Source organism: Lutra lutra, chromosome 1 (assembly GCF_902655055.1).
Source record: "Lutra lutra chromosome 1, mLutLut1.2, whole genome shotgun sequence".
Classification (NCBI taxonomy): Eukaryota; Metazoa; Chordata; class Mammalia; order Carnivora; family Mustelidae; genus Lutra; species Lutra lutra.
Window position 1 is genome coordinate 216,742,026 of NC_062278.1, and position 23,336 is coordinate 216,765,361.

The 23,336-nt window shown below is 40.9% G+C and overlaps 1 protein-coding gene and 1 pseudogene across 1 annotated transcript; one reads left to right on the forward strand and one right to left on the reverse strand.

Annotated features, from left to right (window-relative positions):
- Positions 1–1,050: 1,050 nt before the first annotated feature.
- LOC125085280 (hsc70-interacting protein-like) lies at positions 1,051–2,623 on the forward strand (annotated as a pseudogene).
- Positions 2,624–13,497: 10,874 nt separating this feature from the next.
- On the reverse strand, positions 13,498–14,433 carry LOC125085292 (olfactory receptor 7D4-like). Its single transcript, XM_047703629.1, has one exon. It carries the CDS (start codon positions 14,431–14,433, stop codon positions 13,498–13,500), a length of 936 nt encoding a protein of 311 aa, XP_047559585.1.
- Positions 14,434–23,336: the final 8,903 nt, after the last annotated feature.

Sequence of the window (23,336 nt, forward strand, 5' to 3'; positions counted from 1 at the left end):
GATATAGTATTCTTGGCTGCATGTTTTTCTCGTTTAGTGCTCTGAATATATCATGCCAGCTGTTTCTGGCCTGCCAGGTCTCTGTGGATAAGTCTGCTGCCAATCTAATATTTTTACCATTGTACGTTACAGACTTTTTTTCCCGGGCTGCTTTCAGGATCTTCTCTTTGTCACTAAGACTTGTCAATTTTGCTATAGGTGACAGGGTGTGGACCTATTCTTATTGATTTTGAGGGGGGTTGTCTGCACCTCCTGGATTTTGATGCTTGTTCCCTTTGCCATATTGGGGAAATTCTCTCCAATAATTCTCTCCAATATACCTTCCGCTCCCCTCTCTGTTTCCTCTTCTTCTGGAATCCCAATTATTCTAATGTTGTTTCGTCTTATGGTGTCACTTATCTCTCGAATTCTCCCCTCGTGGTCCAGTAGCTGTTTGTCCCTCTTTTGCTCAGCTTCTTTATTCTCTGTCATTTGGTCTTCTATAACGCTAATTCTTTCTTCTGCCTCATTTATCCTAGCAGTGAGAGCCTCCATTTTTGATTGCACCTCATTAATAGCTTTTTTGATTTCAACTTGGTTCGATTTTAGTTCTTTTATTTCTCCAGAAAGGGCTTTTATATCTCCTGAGAGGGTTTCTCTAATATCTTCCATGCCTTTTTCGAGCCCAGCTAGAACCTTGAGAATGGTCATTCTGAACTCTAGATCTGACATATTACCAATGTCTATATTGATTATGTCCCTAGCCTTTGTTACTGCCTCTTGTTCTTTTTTTTTGTGGTGAATTTTTCCGCCTTGTCATTTTGTCCAGATAAGAGTATATGAAGGAGCAAGTAAAATACTAAAAGGGTGGCAACAACCCCAGGAAAATATGCTTTAGCCAAATCAGAAGAGATCCCAAATCGTGAGGGGGGAGAAAGGGGATAAAAAGAGGTTCAGAAAGAAAAAAGAAAACAATTAAAAAAAGAAAACCAGCCCCCTTCCACACGATCACGCTGAGTTAGTACCCGCGCCTGGAATCGGGTCGCAACCTCAGCCGCGCCTGCCGCCTGCTACTGCCTCCAGACCATGGACCCCCGCAAAGTGAGCGAGCTTCGGGCTTTCGTGAAAATGTGTAAGCAGGATCCGAGCGTTCTGCACACCGAGTAAATGCGTTTCCTGCGGGAGTGGGTGGAGAGCATGGGGGGTAAAATACCACCTGCCACTCATAAAACTAAATCAGAAGACAGTATCAAGGAAGAAAAACCAGATAGTAAGAAGGCAGAGGAAAACATAAAGACAGATGAACCATCAAGTGAGGAGAGTGATCTAGAAATTGACAATGAAGGTGTGATTGAACCAGATACCGATGCCCCTCAAGAAATGGGAGATGAAAATGTAGAGATAACCGAGGAAATGATGGATCAGGCAAATGATAAAAAAGTGGCTGCCATTGATGCCCTAAATGATGGTGAACTACAGAAAGCCATTGACTTGTTCACAGATGCCATCAAACTAAATCCTCGCTTGGCCATTCTGTATGCCAAGAGAGCCAGTGTCTTCATCAAATTACAGAAGCCAAATGCTGCCATTCGAGACTGTGACAGAGCTATTGAAATAAATCCTGATTCAGCTCAGCCTTATAAGTGGCGTGGGAAAGCACATAGACTTCTGGGCCATTGGGAAGAAGCAGCACATGATCTTGCCCTTGCTTGTAAACTGGATTATGATGAAGATGCTAGTGCAATGCTGAAAGAAGTTCAACCGAGGGCCCAGAAAATTGCTGAACATCGGAGAAAATATGAGCGAAAACGTGAAGAGCGAGAGATCAAAGAAAGAATAGAAAGGGTTAAGAAGGCTCGGGAAGAACATGAGAGAGCCCAGAGGGAGGAAGACGCCAGACGACAATCAGGAGCTCAGTATGGCTCTTTCCCAGGTGGCTTTCCTGGGGGAGTTTCTGGTACTTTTCCTGGAGGAATGCCTGGAATGGCAGGGGGGATGACTGGAATGGCGGGAATGCCTGGGCTCAATGAAACTCTTAGTGATCCGGAAGTTCTTGCCGCCATGCAGCATCCAGAAGTTATGGTGGCCTTCCAGGATGTGGCCCAGAACCCAGCGAATATGTCAAAATATCAGAGCAACCCAAAGGTTATGAATCTCATCAGTAAATTGTCAGCCAAATTTGGAGGTCAAGCATAATGCCCTTATGACAAATAAAGCCCTTGCTGAAGGAAAAGCAACTTCGATCACCTAATGGATGTCGCAATAATACAAACCAGTGTACCTCCAACCTTCTCATGAAGAAAGCTGGGGTGCTGTGAAGAGAATCCCTACCCCTCTGCTCCCCATGCAACTGAAACATTCTACAATTGTTGCCATTAGGGTATTCATTCAGATAATGTTTTCCTACTAGGAACTACAAACTTTAAACACTTTTTAAACCTTAAAAATATTTAAAAACATATTAAAAGGGTATGTTAGTCCCTACATTTTTCTTTACTAATCATTTCAGTTTTTTTCCTTTGGATTAATTGGGCAAGGAAGATATTTCAGTGTGGAAGATTCATTGCTCAATTATAACGAGTGAAATAAAGGTTTATTAGTGGGAGGCAAATAATACATTAAAATAGATGAAGTTTGAGTTGGAGATACGGTTTCTGAGACATTTTGACTTGTCTTTTTAAATGCTTTATTTTTTAAACACAATTTATTTTGATAGAACCATTGGGACCACCAGTATTGCAGTCAGACCTGGGTAGGGACCGGAAGTGCTTGGCAGGGCAGCAGCAACCTTACTCCTTTTATATAGTGTGCACCCTTGTGCAGATGCATTTAAATCTTACACTGTGGTGAAGGGATGATTTTTATAATGCTGCAGTAGACTTGGATTACTTAGCTGTGTTCTTGTCTCATATAGAAAATAAATGTTTTGCATTATTTCCACAAAAAAAAAAAAAAGAAAACCAATAAAGAAAAAATATAAAAAGGAAAAAAATATTTATATTAGATAAACTAGTTAAAAAACGTTAAAAAAGAAAAGGGTAAAAGTTAAAAAAATTTAGCAGAAGAGAAAAAAAATTGAAAAAGAGAAAAAATTAAATTAACTGCAAGGCTAAAGAATCATGGGGAGAAAGCCATGAGTTCCGTGCTTTGCTTTCTCCTCCTCTGGAATTCTGATGCTCTCCTTGGTATTGAAACTGCACTCCTTGGTAAGTGAACTTGGTCCTGGCTGGGTTTCTTGTTGATCTTCTGGGGGAGGGGTCTGTTGTAGTGATTCTCAAGTGTCTTTGCCCCAGGCGGCGTTGCACGCCCTTACCCGGGACCGGGCTGAGTAATCCGATCCGGTTTGCTTTCGGGAGCTTTTGTTCCCTGAGCGCTTTCTGTAGAGTTCCGGAGGGCGGGAATGAAGATGGCGGCCTCCCAGTCTCTGGCCTGGAGGAGCCGAGAGCCCGGGACCCCACTCCTCAGTGCGCCCTCAGAGAACAGCGCCCAATTACTCCTGTCACCCTGCCTCTGGCCGCGCTCCGAGCTGACTGAGCCTGCGACCGGTTCAAGGTAACCCCGAGCTGAGAGCTCACTCCTCAGCTCTGTCTCTGTAGCCGGCTTCCCCATTCTAATACCTGTAAGCTCTGCAACACTCAGACACCCCCGATCCTTCTGTGACCCTGCGGGACCTGAGGCCACGCTGACCCTGCGTGGGCTTCACCCCGGTTAAGCCTCTGGAGCGATGTCCCTCAGCGGAACAGACTTTTAAAAGTCCCAATTTTGTGCTCCGTTGCTCCGCTGCTCGCCGGGAGCCGGCCCCTCCCCCCGTGGTCTATCTTCCCGTCGCTTTGGATTCACTTCTCCACCAGTCCTACCTTTCAGAAAGTGGTTGATTTTCTGTTTCTAGAGTTGCTGTTCTTCTCTTCGATCTCCCGTTGGATTTGTAGGTGTTTGCAATCTTTAGATAAGCTATCTAGCTCATCTCCTGCTACCTGAAGTAGTCTCAGGCTGCTACTTCTCCGCCATCTTGACTCCAAAATGAAAGACTTTTATAGGCAGAAGGGAGTAGGAACAAGGCAGCTATACTAAGCAAAAAAGCGGCTTGGGTATTGCAAGGTTATTTTCCCTGTAAGGGGTGGCAGGGGCCCCACCAGGCAGGTCACTTAATTAGTGCAGATGAGGTGATTTTGATGATCTATTTTAAAATTACATTTCTGGGACAGCTGATTAATTAAATCTCTGTTTGGTTACATCAGGCTTGGCATAAGTGATTTCATTTTGTTTTTGTTTTTGTTTTTAAAGAATATAAAAAACAAGGGGCATCTGGGTGGCTCAGTGGGTTAAAGTCTCTGCCTTCAGCTCAGTTCATGATCCCAGCGTCCTGGGATCAATCCCTGCATTTGGCTCTCTGCTCGGCAGGGAGCCTGCTCCCCCCCCCCCCCCCCGCCGCCTGCCTCTCTGCCTATTTGTGATCTCTGTCTGTCAAATAAATAAATAAATAAAATCTTAAAAAAAGAATATCAAAACAAAAAGTAAAATTTGAAATATAGTGGAGTCATTTATGTCAAGGTATTTTCTTTTTTTTTTTTTAAAGATTTTATTTATTTATTTGACAGAGAGAGATCACAAGTAGACGGAGAGGCAGGCAGAGAGATAGGGAGAGGGAGAGGGAAGCAGGCTCCCCGCTGAGCAGAGAGCCCGATGCGGGATTCGATCCCAGGACCCTGAGATCATGACCTGAGCCGAAGGCAGCAGCTTAACCCACTGAGCCACCCAGGCGCCCCGGTCAAGGTATTTTCAAATGGACCTGAGAAGCCGTTAAAGGAGAAGGGCTTATACTCCTCCTTGAAGGTAGAATTGTAAAAATTCCAAAGATTTTTACACCTGCCTGAACACGTGTGACATGTTATCGTAATACACTTTTGCTTAGTGACAGCCTTAGCCAAGATTAGCTTTCTGCCACCAACACCTACCAAAATTCCTTGTAAGCAGTGAGCATTCTCTTTTTGCTGTAAAAAACCCCGACTTTTTCTTGGTGGTGGAACACTATTTGGGTTGCTACTAAAATCTGTGTACCCAAACTGCGATTCTTTGATCCCAAATACATACTTTGGCTTAATTATTGCCTCCTGGCAATTTTAGATTGACAAAAAAGACAGCAGTTCAATAGGCAGAAAATGTATTTGATAATCTTTAATAGCCATTGCTGTAGGTGGTGGTGTGTATGTGGGAAAGAGGCAGGGGATGCAGGCTCTGGAACTAGAAAAATAAGGACTTATCTTTAAAATGATAAATCGTGGGACACCTGGGTGGCTTGACCTGCTTTCAGCTCAGGTCATGATGCCAGGGTCCTGGGATTGTGTCCCGCATTGGGCTCCTTGCTCAGCCAGAAGCCTGCTTCCTCCCTCTGCCTGAAGCTCCCCCTGCTTGTGTCCCCCTACCCCTGACAAATAAATAAATAAAATCTTTAAAAAATAAAACAAAATGATAAATCATAATGATTTTTATTTATTTATTTTTTAAAGATTTATTTATTTGACAGAGAGATCACAAGTAGGCAGAGTCAGGCAGAGAGAGAGGAGGAAGCAGGCTCCCCGCTGAGCAGAGAGCCCAATGCAGGGCTCGATCCCAGGACCCTGGGATCATGACCTGAGCTGAAGGCAGCGGCTTAATCCACTGAGCCACCCAGGTGCCCCTAAATCATAATGATTTTTAAATGAGAGAAATGGTCAACTGAACATGGTACATCAAGAAATGACTAATGAGTATGCAAGGGCTGCTGCAATGAACCATGAGCTTTTACTAGCATTCTGATAATTCAAACAAAGGCAAAGAGAGGGGACAAAAGCATTGTAAAGCAAAAGACAGATTTATCATTGTTTGTAGATAAGATTTTGGCAATGGAGAGCCCTCAGACCTTTGAAGGTGCAGCCCCAAGCCCGGTCATCAAGCATTTCAACAAATCCCTTCAGGCCACTGATTTCATTTTAGCATAAGATTCACCTGGGTGGCTTATTAAATGCAAATGGCTGGACCTGACCCTGGAGCTTCTGATTTAGTAGATCTGGGATGAAGGTCAAGAATTTACATGCCAAACTGTGGAAAGAACCAAGATGCCTTTCAACGGACGAATGGATAAGGAAGATGTGGTCCATATACACTATGGAGTATGATGCCTCCATCAGAAAGGATGAAAACCCAACTTTTGTAGCAACATGGATGGGACTGGAAGAGATTATGCTGAGTGAAATAAGTCAAGCAGAGAGAGTCAATTATCATATGGTTTCACTTATTTGTGGAGCATAACAAATAGTATGGAGGACATGGGGAGTTAGGAGAAGGGAGCTGAGGGAAATTGGAAGGGGAGTTGAACCATGAGAGACTATGGATTCTGAAAAACAATCTGAGGGTTTTGAAGGGGCGGGAGATGGGAGGTTGGGGGAACCAGGTGGTGGGTATTGGAGAGGGCACGGATTGCATGGAGCACTGGGTGTGGTACAAAAACAATGAATACTGTTATGCTGAAAATAAATTTTAAAAAATGATTAAAAAAAAAGAATTTACATGTCTAACAAGCTCTCAGGAGATGCAGATGCTGCTGATCTGGAGAGACTTTGAAAGACACCGCTCTGGTTTGTGTCCCTAATGCTCTGGCCTAGTAAAAGTTTTTCTCCACTGCTTACATGTCGCAACCCGACCCCACCCTGAGCTTTTACTAGGCTACCGGGACTCTTTCAGATGGCATCAGGGAAACCCCTGGTTGCCCTGGCTCTTTCTCCTACAGTGACTTTCCCCCAGAAATTTCAAGGAGATGATCTAGGCAGGGAATTCACCACCCATGTCTCTGGGAGGCCCAACATGATCTGCCTTGGAGACACCCAGAGCTTATTTAAAGTTTCCAGGAACTTGGAGGCTGAATTCTCAGAGCACCTCATTCAATAAATTGTTCTACTGTCATAGTACTTTTTAGACAATTAAGATCAAAAGAACAATAGAAATGAAATTTTCTTCCTCTTTTGTTTCCCCGAAAATAGCTATGCAGAGAGGCAAATTTCTTTCCTTCATTTATTCCTTCTTTACTTGGTACATCCAAACATGGGCAGTCAACGAGAGCATGCTCCTGGAGGTTAGAAAAGCTTTACCTTCCTACAAAGGATATACGGTCCTATAAAAAATAATAAATAATAAAACTAACTAAATAAATAAGCACCATCTTATTGTAAGGGCGTATTTAGCCAGAGCAGCTTCATCTTGGTTGAACCGCCATTTTGTTGTTGATGCAGTAAAACTTAAACTGACCCTGCCCCACCCCGCCAGGGGGACTGACTTAAAAGTAGTACAGGAAACCAGTCCCAGGTAACAGAACCCAAATACAAGGGCGGCTCAGGCCGGTAGAGACATCCAATCAGTGGGACGCACATATGGTCTCCCTAAATACCAAGGAGTGTGGGCCCTGCCTTTTGGGCACCTTCTGGGCACCTTTTGGGTGCCAATTCTGACCAAGGTGATAGGCTAGTTCAAATAGCTACTATGGGGTGAATTGTAGTTCAATTGGCCACCTGTGTGTGACCTAGCATGGCTGTGCAGTTTTCTCTGTGTGTTACAATCTCAATGGCCACCTGTGTGTGGTCAGGGTCAACCACATGGCCTTTGCTCTATAAAAGTTAGTCTGTAAGGCAGGGAGAGGCCCTCTCTGTAAGAAGCAGCCCCGAACGGTCAGTTTGATTCTCGATGGTTGGCGCGAAATAAAGCTTTACTTGACTTTTGCTTTGTATCAGTCTCATTCCTTTGATTACAGACCCAACATTATTTTCTTGGGATAAAAAAAAAAAAGATACTACCCTAATTCTTGCCTCCCCTTCTTCACGGGATTTAATTTCGAAGTTAGGAGTTTCTCCCTGATGGATGTGTTAATGTTACAAAGAACCCAGTAGATGGGGTGCCTGAGTGGCTCAGTCCATTGAGAGGCTGCCTTCAGCTGGGGTCACGATGTCAGGAGTCCCACATAGGGCTCCCTGCTCGGTGGGGAGCCTGCTGCTCGCTCTTTCTCTGTCTCTCAGCTCATGCTCTCACTCTCTCTCTCTCAAATAAATAAAATCTTAAAAACAAACAAACAAAAAACCCCACAAAAAACCCCAGCAGAGTTGACCTGCAGAATCCCATTGTAACAAAAATGAAATGCATGAGAAAGAAGGTCTCTATTTCAAGAAACAGAATGTATCATTAGTGACATTGCTCCTGAAAAAACAAGCGTTTGAAGAGTGGAAATACCCCCTTAGAATTTACTGGGCACCTGAGTTCTCTGCAGACCTTAGGGAGAGAAATTGTGATGGAGGTGGAAAGATTTCCAGATTAGTTGGTTAAACTGACAGTGAACAATGAGGGAAACAGAAATAGCATGTATAGACCAAATCTGAAGTTTGGAGCAATGCCCAAAGGAGAGTACAGGTCTATGAGTGAGTTATATTTCTACTGAAGGAAATGGGCATGTGGAACATTCCCATGTTATTGGAAATTATAACATTACATTCAGACATTGGAATATACAGGATTAAAAAAGACAAATGAAGCATAAGTTCCCCCCAAAGTTAGAAAGGGATGGGATTCAAAGCTCAGGTGAAGGTTTTTAAGAGGCAGTAATTAATAAAATAATTATACAAGTAATTATTTAATTACAGTGGTGGCTAATGGGGTGAATACCACTGTGTTCAGTGAGAACATACATCTGGTAGGGCCCATGTAATGAGAACTGAAGGTTTTGGGTAGGATTCAGCCAGGCATTAGCTTACCTAACTTGACTCTCACAACAGGAACCTCTCACTCTCCTTACAAGTAGTTGACTTATACTACTATCTGCACAGACTGATCATCACCAGACCAATTGTTTGTCTTCCAAAATAATGGTGCTAATGGGGTGTTCTTCAGGCCCTTCAACCTCTTTCTAAGATGTTTTATCTTCCCCAAAATGTTGCTTCTCTGTTATCCCATCTCTTTGAAAGCTAACACCATCAACTTCTGCACTCATGGAATTGTTTTACTCCAATGTTCTCAGCTGGCCTGATTTTGACTTCTCTGAAACAAATTCTGGTTATCACAACACGGTGCTAGCATCTAGTGGGTAAAGCTCAGGGATGCTGTTAAACATCATAAAATTAGAGAACAGCCTCCTATGACAAACAATACAGACCCCAAATGTCATTTTTTGGTTGAGGCTGAGAAACCCTGGTCTAAACAGTAGAGGAATAATATTAAAAATTTTATCAAAACTCCCAATCATTCCCTATTATTTTAATAACGACATTGAAAATATCATTATAAAATAGATCTCTTTTTTTTCTTTTTCCTTTTGTGCTGCTTGATGTTTTTTATTGTGGTTAGATTAGATTCGTATGACATAAGATGTACCATTTTAGACGTTTTGAAGTGCACATTCCTACACACTTGCACTGAGTGCATTCACATTGTTGGGCCACCATTACCACCATCCATCTCCAGAATTTCTTCATCTTCCCAAATTGAAGCTTTGTATCCATTAAACACTAACCTTCTATTTCCTCCCTTCATCCAGTCCTTGACAACCACCATTCTAGTTTCTGTCTTTTTGAGTTTGACTACTCTTATTACCTCATATAAGTGGAATCCTATAAAATTTATCCATTTGCAATATCTTAATTTCAACATTCTCAATTTTCAAAACCTGAACTTCTGATGTCCAATTTCCTTTCATTTTTGTTCCACCATAGCCCTCCCTATCTCAATGGATACAATTCCATTCTTTCATGGTTCAGGCTCCAAACCCTGGAGCCAATCTTGGCTCCTCTCTTTATCTCATACTCATGTCCTGACAGACAACATATCCTCTTGGTTCTACCTCCTGAGCATAGCCCTAAGGACCACTTCTCAACCCTTACACTACTAGCACCACCCTGGCCGTAGCTATATGTATCTCATCTGCTTGCTGCTGTCGACCCCAAGCAGGCATCCTCACACCTTGAAACCCATTCTCAACCTAGCAGCTAGGATGATCTTTGAAGTCCTAAGTCTTATGGTGTCATGCGTCTGCCCAAAACTCTGCAGTATCTCCTCACATCACTCAGAACAAATGAAAGCAAAAGTTTTTCAAAGTTAGGGAAAGACTCACATGATCCCTGTGGAAACCTGTCTTCCTCTTGCATTATGATCCCATTCTCCACTCCAGCCACATCCTCCCCAGTGACAGTCCCACCTCGGGGCGCCTGGGTGGCTCAGTGGGTTAAACCTCTGCCTTTGGCTCAGGTCATGATCCCAGGGTCCTGGGATCAAGTCCTGCATCGGGCTCTCTGCTCAGCGGGGAGCCTGTTTCCCTCTCTCCCTCTGCCTGCCTCTCTGTCTGCTTGTGATCTCTCTCTCTGTGAAATAAATAAATAAAATCTTAAAAAAAAAAGTCCCACCTCAGCGTCTTTGACATTAACATTACTATCTGTCCAGAGCACTCCACCCCTAGATGTGCATTCACCTTCTTCACAAATGTAATGTGTACTCAATGAGATTTATTATGAACAGGCTTTTTAATAGGACAATCCATTCTTCCCTTACACCTGTACCTATTATCCTTGCAGTGAAGCTAAAATGTGACTGACATATAGCTAAAATATGACTGACATAAAATATGACTGACATAGGACAACGCACTCTTCCCATACACCTGTACCTATTTATCCTTGCAGTGGTTGAAGCTAAAATTTGACTGACACAGTAAAAACTCAGTAAACAATGAATGTTGTTCTAAAGGGGCTGCTAATAACATTGTTTGCTGACCACAGTTGATTGGCCCAAGCTGGAAAGAGAACATATTTGTGCAGATCAGAATAATTTCCTCAGATTTTTCCCCTCTTTTCCCCTTTTTCTTTCCTTCTTCCTTCCTTCCTTTCTTCTTCTTCTTCTTTCTTCTTCTTCTTCTTTCTTCTTCTTCTTCTTCTTCTTCTTCTTCTTCTTCTTCTTCTTCTTCTTCTTCTTCTTCTCCTTCTTCTTCTTCCTCTTTCTTTCTTTCTCTCTTTCCTCCTTTCTTTCCCTCTTCCTTCCTTCTTCCTTTCCTTTCTTCTTTTTGGCACATGAGTAGCCAAAGTAATTCCAGTTCTTAAATAGTACAGCTGTGAGGTGTGAGTTGTGAGAGCTGCTGGCCTCCATGTCTCTGTTCGAAAGTGGCCAGTTTGAGAAACCAAAACTGATAGCCTGAAAGGAAATCCTCATGGTGTTTGAGCCCCAGTGTCTAGTTGTGCAAGTGTCCAGCTGAGCCTCTGCTTGGTTATGTTCAGATGAATCAGGGAATTCCCTTCTATCACTTGTTGTCTAAGTTCACCTGTCTAGAGCAACCTTATCTTTATGTGAGACAGGACCATGAGATGATCATGCCCACTGAAAATCAGCAAGGAGTGCTGTGACAGATTCCATATTCTCAGCTCAAGGCCTTATCAACTAATTGTTGGCAAATTCTAAATCACACATCTCCTGTGGTAAGCTGATTAATAACCTCCCAAAAATGTCCAGGTACTAATCTTCAGAATTTAGGAATGTGTTACTTTAGATGACAAAAGGCACTTTGTGAGTACTGTTAAGGATCTCGAGATGGGAAATATACCATGAATTATCTGGGTCAACTCAATGTAATCATCAGGGTCCTTCTAAGAGGAAGCAGAGAGCCTGATACAGACTTCAATCTCAGACTCTAGGATCGTGACCTGAGCTGAAGGCAGATGCTTAACTGAGCCACCTAAATGCCCCAATAAAATATTTTTTAAATAAAAATTTAAAGAATTTTTAAAAATTCCTCAGGGTGGATAGAAAACTTCTACCTTTGTTTTCAACAGGATCTGACACATCAATATTATGCTCACCACTCTGTATTGCAATCATTTGGTTCCCTCCTCAATGTGTACACAGCAGAAAATAAATTCACAATGGATTAGACTTAATGGAATCAAAGTGAATTGAAGCCACATCAAATTAGTCTTTTCTCTCTAACAAACTTTAATTTTTGAGTAATTTTACAGTCCTAACTATACTCTCAATACTTATCTCCCTTTGTTTTTTCTCCAAAAGTTTCTCCTTTCCTGATGTTGTTTTGATACATTATAGGCTTTACCACTTGCCTTAGTTTCTTGTTCTGGGTTCCCAGAGAAGCTGATGTTGAGCCAAGAATTTATGTGCAAGCACTTTATTGGAAGGAGCAAGGAATATGGAACATGGGTAAGAGAGAGAGGAATAGTGACACATGGAAGAAAATACATCAGTTAATTTTATATTAAGTCAGCTTTCACAGGGAATGAGAGAGTTTTAATCCTGTGGGGAAATTCTGGAAAATGCTACAAAATACAAACCTCAGAAATATCCTAGCCAATGAGTGAAAGACATGATAAACCCCATAACTCTCCATCAAGGGCTGTCTTTGTTGGGGCATAATTCCGTGGCATTTTTGCCACTACTATTGGGCAAAGTTGGTGCTGGCTGAGGCTGGCATTTGGCAGTCATGCGGTGGACATGTAGGGAGGATCCCAGGTAATTTGGAGAAATGTGGACAGCATCTACCACTCCATCCTTCACTGAACACTCAATTCTATCAACATTCTTCTCAGATGAGCTAAGTTCTGAACACATTCTACATGTGTGTAAATACCATTCTTGATGACACCTCCAGAGAGTCCCAGAAAAAAAAATTAAACCATGTGAGAGAATAACTTTTATTCTATTGTATTGATTATCATATGTTTTAGGACCTTAGAGGGTGTATCTTAAAATTGCATATATGAGAAATAAAAATCAAGTAAAAGAAGGAAAGAGAGGAAGGAAGGAAAGGTGGAAGGATCCCAAGGAATGAAGCTACATCTCAGGTTTCCTAGGCAGCATATTGCTATGAATATAATCACAGAAATCTAGATTCTTATTTTGAAGTTGAAAATCACATCACTGTTCATATAAAAAGTAGGATAGAAACTCCGTGTCAGCTAGCCAGGTTATAGTCCAACTCAGTTTCACTCTCTTCTTTTGAGAAGTCAGGTGAATGAGGGAAAATGTCTTCAGGACATTTTTTCAAGGTGACGTAAAGTCAAACATGTGAAGGAACAAAGAGGCACAGTTCTGATATGGTAAACACTTTGGTATGATCATGCATGATTTCATTCCATTTCTTGTGGGTAAAACAAGCACGCAAATAAATGAAGGTGAAGAACCTCAATGTTTTAGAGGATAATTTTGGAGACAACCACAGCAGCACAATAGGATAGGTAGCTTAAGCCTAAAGTTAGAAATCTTAAGAATGGCTACAAGAAAGCTAGACAAACATGGAATTTTATGGACATCATATAGAGAAGACAAGTGGGAAAATTCTTTGGAGGGATTTGCTGAGAAGAGACTAATACAAAAACAAATAAAAGAGAATTCATGGGAGCTTTGGGGAATGGATAAATCAAACATGTCTATGAGAAGAGAAGAAGACAGGTTCAAGTTCACATTTCCCTTTGTAGTCCCCAATGTCCACTTGGTTCTGAGGCAAGTGACCCATCATGGACATGAAGCTGCTCTGCTGAGCCTTCGCAGGGCTCCTTTCACATCCTTGTTCCTCAGGCTGTAGATGAAGGGGTTCAGCATGGGGGTGACCACAGTGTACATCACTGAGGCAACCGAGCTTCTCTGGGAAGAATGGGTCACAGCAGATGTGAGGTAGACCCCCAGGCTTGTGCCATAGAACAAAGAGACTACAGAGAGATGAGACACACAAGTAGAAAATGCTTTATACTTGCCCTCAGTGGAGGTCATCCTAATTAAGGAGGAGACAATCTGAGAGTAAGAGAAGAGGATCCCGGTGAGAGGAAACATGCACAACAGGGCAGTGGCAACATACAAGCAGATGTTATTGATGAGGGTGTCAGAGCAGGCCACCTTGAGAATCTGAGCCAGTTCACAGAAGAAATGTGGAAGTTCCGTGCCTGGACAGAAAGTCAACCGCCCTACCAGTAGAATATGAATCAGGGAAACCCAGAAAATGGTGAGCCAACAAATCAGAACCAGGAGGACACAGAGTCGTGGGTTCATGATGACAGTGTAGTGCAAGGGGTGGCAGATGGCCACATACCTGTCATAAGCCATCACCGTCAAGAGGAAATCATCCATTCCAGCAAAAACCATAAAAAAATACACCTGAGTGATGCATCCTATATAGGAAATATCTTTGCGGTGTGCCTGGATGTTCAGCAGCATCTTGGGGATGGTGGTGGAGGTGAAACAGATGTCAACAAGGGACAGGTTGGAGAGGAAAAAGTACATAGGGGTGTGGAGATAGGGGTCAAAGAGGATAGCCAGGATAATGAGCAAGTTTCCCAGCACAGTGACCAGGTACATGGACAGGAACAAGCCAAAGAGGAGAGGCTGTAGTTCTGGATCTTCTGAGAGGCCCAGAAGGAGGAATACTGATACTTCTGTCTTGTTTTCTGCTCCCATGTAGCTGGTGTGTTTGCTGGAGAAGGAGACAAAAGCGACCTTCAATGAACAGCCAGCTGGCACTTCCTAGTATTTACCTTTGATCCCATTTTGCATGGACATCCTTTACGCTTCATTAGTCCTTCCAATGCCAGTGATCCACTCATTGAAGTGGTAGCCCATTTCCATTCTACATGTGCATAATCATTCAGACTATCTTTGACTTGGCAGAAATCTTTCTCTTTTTATCTGCTACTTACTGGTTCTAATTCTTCTATTCAAATCTGTGGATATAAACCGGTTTCTTCCTTGAGATGATCTTCCAAAATAATTGAAGACATTTAAGATCTTTGATAACTTTCTTTATTCTGATAACCCTATCATAATGATTAAGATAGGTTTTCAACTCAAACAACCTTCACTCTGCAACCTGGTGTGTCCTACTGATGTCATAGTTAACTCTCAAAATGTCTTTTCTCCCCTAAAAATGTGTTTACTGCTATTGCCTTTTTAAAATAATGATTCAAAATGCTTTTGTGCACAGTACAATGTCAATAAATAACTATTTTCATTAATGTATTCCTTTTATGGCAATCACTTTTTGGTAAATAACTGTCCCCAAATACAGTATTATAGAACTGTCATTTAGAAAAAGGGATCTTGAGTAAGACTTTCTGAAATAAAAAATTTGATCTACCAACTTACTTTCTGTGTGACCCTGACAAAATTGATAATCTCTTGTAGCTGCAGATATCTCAGTTCTACAATGGGAGTAGTAAATATTCCCTGCATTGCAAGCCTGTGGAGTGAATTGAATGAGATGATGCATGTAATGTTTCTAGTGTGGTTCTTGTGACATACAGAGGACATTTGACAAATGTGGGCTTCCATTCTTACCATTACAAAAACTTTGTCTTGTATGGCTATCATTTATCAATATTCTACTTAAACTGGGGCAGCCATCAAAGATGGAATTCTGATAATCATAAACACGACAGGTATGTTACCTCTTTTGACTACCATGTAGCACTTCTAGTTAATGAAGCCCCTATGCTTCCCTCTTTCTGATACCACCTGCAAAGTGGATTCTTCCAAGAAAGAAGAAAAAGCCTATGGACTACATAAATAAGAAGGGGGAAAATCACAAATCATCACAAATCATTAAAATGAAATACAAAGCATGTGTGAGAGTGTATACTATATGTTCATGCTCACAAGTGGGAATGTGTTACATTAAAAATCAGAACAGTTAATTGCAAAAAAGATTGATTTGATAAAAAGTATTTAAAGCTTCTATAAATCAAACCATCCTAAAAATTGAAAGGAAAATTTAAAAGATGTGAAAATAAATGCCTACATCTCAATAATAGAAAAAGTTTTAGTATTATTAATGTCTATAGAATGCTAATTAATTAAAAGGAAAACAGAACCACTGAGGACCAGCTTAGCTTAGGACGGTAGGTAGAAAAGACTTTTCTGAAATATGAATATTGAGCTGCTAGAGGAAGGATGGGTTATTAATTAATTAAGAGAAATAAGAGAAGGGACACATTTTGGACAGAAAGAATGGAATTTGCAGTTTCCCCAAGTTGGGTGAGCTTGGTAATGGAAGGGATTTAAGAGGCCAGTGAGATGGAGAGCAGACAGTGAGGTTCAGGAGGGACAGAGTACATGAGGAGCACATGGGGAGCTTCCTGTACTATTCCTTAATGTGCCTATCATGTTAGTAATTGTACATAAAAATTACATATATAATGTATATCTATCGATATCTAGATATATATATATTTTGTGGGCTAGAAATGGAGGCTGTTTTTGCTCACCATTGTTTTCCCAGGGACTTACATAGTGTCTGCACATAGTAGTTCAACACATGCAAATGTTAGATGTATAATAAAGACTGAGACCAAAAGCGTCAACTAGAATGCAAAAAAGGGAATCTTCAAGCTCATCGTATACCTGAATGTGAACACAAAATAGAATAGTAAGGTTAAATGCAATGCATTCATACCTACTTAAAAGAGTAACATATCATGAACAAGTCATACCTATTCTAGGAATGGAAAGATGTTTAATGCTAGGATGTTTGCAAAAACAGCTCACCACAAATAAAGGGAAATGAAGAGGAATCATAACCATAATCACAATAGAAAATGGATTTGAGAAAATGCAGCAGCTGGGTGCCTGGTTGGCTCAGGTGGTTAGGTGACTGCCTTCAGCTCAGATTATGATCCAGAGTGGAGTCCCAGAATCGAGTCCCACATTGGCTCCCTGGTCAGTAGGAATTCTGCTTCTCCCTCTGATGCTACCCCCTCTTATGCACTCTCTCTCTATCACTCTCTCTCTAAAATAAATAAATAAAATCATTTTTAAAAAGGGGTGGGGTGCCTGGTGGCTTAGTAGTTAGGCGTCTGCCTTTGGCTCAGGTCATGATCCCAGGCTCCTGGGATTGGCCCCCACGTGGGGCTCACTGCTCAGTGGGAAGCCTGTTTCTCCCCTTCCCACTCCCCCTGCTTGTATTCCCTCTCTTGCTGTGTCTCTCTCTGTCACATAAATAAATAAATAAAATCCTTAAAAAAAAAAAGGAAAATATAGTAGCCATTCCTGTAGTTAGTTGCCAGGTTAGAGCTTCTCATTAAGGAGGAAACTAAGAACAATTTCTTTCTTTCTTTTTTTTTTTTAAAGATTTTATTTATTTATTTATTTGTCAGGAGAGAGAGGGAGAGAGAGAGAGAGCACGAGAACACACAAGCAGGCAGAGTGGCAGGCAGAGGCAGAGAGAGAAGCAGGCTCCCTGCCGAGCAAGGAGTCTGATGTGAGACTCCATCCCAGGACCCTGGGATCATGACCTGAGCAGAAGGCAGCGGCTTAACCAACTGAGCCACCCAGGCATCCCAGAACAATTTCTTAACCCAGTGAAGAACAGCTGTCGAAAATTGCAGCCAATGGGATACTCTACATTAAAATACTGAAATATTTGTGTCAAATTCCTGAAAGGCCAAGGCAGTTCATTCCAACTTTAATCATTCAACATTCTCATGAACATTTAAAGAGATTGATGAGAAAAGGAAATTAGCCTGAGTGTCAAATGCCAGAAATAATGACATCACTTATGATATATAGTGGATACAAAAGGTAAACAAAATAATACAGAACTATTAAGTGCTATCAGTAAGTCAGGGGATATAATAGAAAACTACAATCAGAGGAGGAACAAAATAGTCAATACCTTGTGTTTAACAGATCTTCAGTGAGTAGTTAATGAATAGATAGTGGGACAGGCAATTGAACAGGAGCCTACAATTAATGCGTAAGAATAGAGAAGAGGAGGAGACTCACTGGAAAATAACTTACTGGAGAGAAGATCTAGACTCTGAAAGAGAGGAGGAAACTTAGCATGAGCTAGAAAAGACTGACTTAAGTAGCAAGTAAAGCAACTTCTAAATACAGAGACTTCAGCTTTGTTGACTAATTAATATGGGACTGTTTCATTATTTTACAGATAAAGCTCAGTGCCCACTTTCTTACCCTTTTCCCTCATACTCTTCCAGCCCTGACTGGGAAGCAATGAACCTACCCTCTCTGAGGGTTGTCACTGAAGCTTTCTCTTCTCTGTAGTCTGTCTTGGAGAAGCCCTTTTGGGTTTTCCCCTAGGCTGACAACAGAGAATTGTAGGAAAGGGGCAGCAGGGATCTGTTATTAGCATCTCAAAGGTTAAGTTCTTAGAGCTTCTCATTAAATAAATTGTTCTCCTGGTGTTCTCTCTGAACAATTCCGTTCCCTTGGGATAGAAAGATGAAAGAACGGAAAATTTTCAGATAATGCTATGTCTGTGTAGACAACAGCTGACCAAGATGAAGATATTTTCTTCAAGGGGAAAGTCTTTTCTCTGGTTTGACTTAAATGAAAGGTTTCTCCCAAGGAATGTTTAACTCCTTTGAGAACCAAACCCAGGAGTGAACGTTCCATGATGTTCATCTCTTCAGAAGTCTTTGAAGATTTCAAAGATCACTTGGTGTCTACAGTGTTAAGGGGGCAAATAAGTTCTTTCTGAAGAAAAGCAGAGTGGTAAATAGTTTTGGTTCTGTCAAAAGGACTAACCAAATGAGGACTGATAATATCCCTTGACATTTGCTGGTGACACGGAGGCTAGGGAGGACTCCATTTTTCATCTCTAACATGAGGAATAGGGTCATAAACCATCCAGGTAGAGTGGGTTGATGAATGGATGATATAGAGATGCCAATATAAACCACCTATAAATTTTGTCAGGGATGGTGAGGATAGAGATAAACCATTGTATAAAGAATTCATAGGTAGTAATAAAATAGGTAATAAAATTTTTGTGTAATAGAAAATAAGGGAACATGTTTCATTTCAAAGAGTGTAATCATATTTACTGCAGACATTTGAGTACACAACACATACTGACTACACAATTCACAGGATGCATGTACAATCTAAATCAATGACAATCATAAGGTGCTGTATCACTGATGTGTAGGATATGTCGGTCCAGAAATCAAGGCTTGTTAGTAGAAGCAGCCCTCTCTAATGTCATGTCCAGTGAGCCGAGTGGGCAGTATTTGCTTCAGGTCTCCTCAACTCTGGCCTCAGCAGCTTTAGAGCTCTTGACACCTACAGGGGTAGCACTTCCAGGGACATGGAAAAAAGTCCCATAGAACTTCAAGTTATGCAGTTGCCTGGTACTTGAGGTCCCTCATGGCAGAAAGAGCAGTCACCATCTTGGCAGAGTTAATTGACCCCAGTCATGAATGTTATTGTTTGAGCATGACATTGGCATACACTGGTATCCTATTATGTTCAGTCCATGGGTGGGAGCAGCCAGCAGCATCCTCAGAGCAAAGAGTGGTGGGTACAGATGGCTCTCAGGCAGTTATGCTCCCACAGCAAGAGATTCGAGTGGTGTGATCTTGGGTAAGTGAGTCAGCTTCCTTTAGGTGAGGGCAATTCTCTTGAGAGGGCTAAAGGCTGGGAGCTGTCAGAAGACCTCACTCCCTGAATCTGGAGAATAACCCCATAATTCTGAAGGGAGAAGTTGGCAACCGAGCCCCAGTTTACTGTCCACCCCATCACCATTTGGATAGTGACCCGCAGCCATGTGTACAGAGTCCATGAGAGTTTATTTGTGATACGTGAACATCAGGATTTGGGAAGAACTGTCTTTAGGAAGTGGGAGCCACACTGAGAAATTAAGGATCTTGAGTAAGGCTGAACCAAGCATAATGTTGTCTTTCTGACCTGCTCCTTTATAACCAATTCTCTCCCACTAAGGCCATTAAAACAGACCATGAGATCAACCCGTGCCACTACCAAGTGGAAATTATTTGTGGGGTATTTCACAGGCACATCAAACTGAACCTTTCCAACAACAAACACAATTTTTTCCCTTCCTCTCTCCTTCCTTTCTTAATAGGGATGAGATTGGGGGCACTTGGATGGCTTTTTGGTTAAGCTGTTAAGCATCTGCCTTGGCTTAGGTCAAGATCCCAGGGAGACTGCTTCTCTCTTTCCCTCCACACCTCTCTCCTCACTCATGCTCTCTCTCTCTCAAATAAATAAATAAACAAGCAAACAAACAAAATCTTTTAAAAAATTAAAAAATAAGGATAAGATAGGTATTTTGCACGGTCTATCTTTTCAAAACTTTTTAATGAAAAACTTTCAAAACTTTTGAATTTGAACCCTGAACCTATTCCTAAGACCCAATAATAATTATTTTAAAGCAGGATAATAAGTCTCAAATTACTAATATCAGAAAATTACTATAGGAAAAACCTGGAGTAGATGCAATTTGTGAAGAAAAAATATGGAAGCCTTATTTAAAACAATTTTGATAAACAGGAAAGTGGACAAATTGGAGTGCATAGAAAGGATATTGGTTATTTGGGAAGTTGTATCATAAAATGGATGGATTATACAAATTCTTTCATCTACTTGAAGAGTGATGTCTTAGTTTGGGCTGTTATAACAAAATATCATAAACGGGGTGGCTTTAACAACAAAAAATATTACTCACAGTTCTGGAGGCTAGAAGTCTGAGAGTAGGGTGCCAGGAGAATCAAGTTCAGGTGAAAGCCCTTTTCTGGGTTGCACATGGCTGACTTCTCATTGTATCCACACATGGCAGAGAGAAGAAACAAATTCTCTTGTGCTTCTCATAAGAATATTAATTCTATTCCTGAGGGGTTTATCTTTATGACCATCTAATCCTAATTACCTTCCAAGGCTCCACCTCCTAATATCATCACTTCAGGGGTTAGGGTTTCAATGTATGAATTTTGAGGGAACAGAAACTTTCAGTCCATAGTAAGTACTAATGGGGAGATGAGCTTCCATTGAGGATGTGAATGGCTGCTACAAAGATTAATGGCATAATTTCATTCTTTCTTATGGATGAGTAATATTCCATTGTATATATAGACCACATCTTTGTCCATTCTTCTATTGATGGGCACTTGCCTTCCTTCCATATCTTGGCTATTGTAAATAAATCTGGAATAAACATAAGGGTACACATATCTTTTTGAATCAGTATTTTTTTACTTCTTTGGGTAAATACCCAGTAGTGAAATTACTGAGTCATATGGTAATTCTATTACTGAGCCATAAAAAATAATGAAATATTGTCATTAAAACAATATGGTTAGGTCTAGAGGGAATAATGCTAAGTTAAATCAGTCAGAGAAAGACAAATACCATATAATTTCACTCATATGTGGAGTTTAAGAAACAAAACAAATAAGGGAAAGAAAGAGACAAAAAAACCCAGACTCTTAAATATAGATAACAAGCTGGTGGTTGCCAGAGGAGATATGGGAGGAAGATGGGTGAAATAAGGAAGGGGATTAAGAGTACATTCATCATGATGAGCATTGAGTGATGTATAGAATTTTTGAATCATTCTATTATACACCTGAGATTAATATAACACTGTATATTTTCCACTGTATATTTTTTCCTGTTTTTTCGAAGATTAACTGACCATAGAGTTGAGGGTCCATATCTGGGCTCTCTACTCTGTTCCACTGGTCTATGTGTCTGTTTTTATGCCAGTACCATGCTGTCTTGGTGATCACAGCTTTGTAGTAAAGCTTGAAATCAGGTAACGTGATGCCCCCAGTTTTATTTTTGTTTTTCAACATTTCCTTAGCGATTCGGGGTCTCTTCTGATTCCATACAAATTTTTGGATTATTTGCTCCAGCTCTTTGAAGAATACCAGTGGAATTTTGATTGGAATGGCATTAAAAGTATAGATTGCTCTAGGCAGTAGAGACATTTTAACAATGTTTATTCTTCCAATCCAAGAGCATGGAATGGTCTTCCATCTTTTCGTGTCTTCTTCAATTTCTTTCCTGAGTGTTCTGTAGTTCCTCGAGTACAGATCCTTCACCTCTTTGGTTAGGTTTATTCCAAGGTATCTTATGGTTCTTGGTGCTAGAGTAAATGGAATCGATCCTCTAATTTCCCTTTCTGTATTTTCATTGTTAGTGTATAAGAAAGCCACTGATTTCTGTACATTGACTTTGTATCCTGCCATGTTACTGAATTGCTGTATGAGTTCTAGTAGTTTGGGGGTGGAGTCTTTTGGGTTTTCCATATAAAAACTCATGTCATCTGCGAAGAGAGAGAGTTTGACTTCTTCATTGCCAATTTGGATACCTTTTATTTCTCTTTGTTGTCTGATTGCTGTTGCTAGGACTTCTAATACTATGTTGAACAAGAGTGGTGAGAGTGGGCATCCTTGTCGTGTTCCTGATCTCAACGGGAAGGCTGCAAGCTTTTTCCCATTGAGGATGATATTTGCTGTGGGTTTTTCATAGATGGATTTGATGAAATTCAGGAATGTTCCCTCTATCCCTATACTTTGAAGCGTTTTAATCAGGAACGGATGCTGGATTTTGTCAAATGCTTTTTCTGCATCAATTGAGAAGACCATGTGGTTCTTCTCTCTTTTCTTATTAATTTGTTCTATCACATTGATTGATTTGCGAATGTTGAACCATCCTTGTAGCCCAGGAACGAATCCCACCTGGTCATGATGGCTAATCTTTTTAATGTGCTGTTGGATCCTGTTTGCTAGGATCTTGTTGAGAATCTTAGCATCCATATTCATCAGTGATATTGGTCTGAAATTCTCCTTTTTGGTAGGGTCTTTGCCTGGTTTGGGGATCAGGGTAATGCTGGCTTCATAGAAAGAGTCTGGAAGTTTTCTTTCTGCTTCAATTTTTTGAAACAGCTTCAGGAGAATAGGTGTTATTTCTTCTTTGAAAGTTTGGTAGAATTCCCTCAGGGAATCCATCAGGTCCTGGGCTCTTGTTTTTTGGGAGGTTTTTGATCACTGCTTCAATCTCATTACTAGATATCGGTCTATTTAGGTTGTTGATTTCTTCCTGGTTCAATTTTGGGAGTTTACAGTTTTCCAGGAATGCATCCATTTCATCTAGGTTGCTTAGCTTATTGGCATATAACTGTTGATAATAACTTCTGATGATTGTTTCTACTTCCTTGGTGTTAGTTGTGATCTCTCCCTTTTCATTCATAATTTTATTAATTTGGGCTTTCTTTTCTTTTGGATTAGTGTGGCCAATGGTTTATCGATCTTATTGATTCTTTCAAAAAACCAGCTTCTAGTTTCATTGATACGTTCTACTGTATCTCTGGTTTCTACCTCATTGATCTCAGCTCTAATCTTGATTTTTCCCTTCTTATGTGTGGAGTTGGTTTGATTTGTTGTTGATTCTCCAGTTCTTTAAGGTGTAGAGACAGCTGCTGTGTTCTGGATTTTTCAATTTTTTGAGGGAGGCTTGGATGACTATGTATTTCCCCCTTAGGACCGCCTTTGCTGTATCCCATAGGTTTTGGACCGAAGTGTCTTCATTCTCATTGGTTTCCATGAATT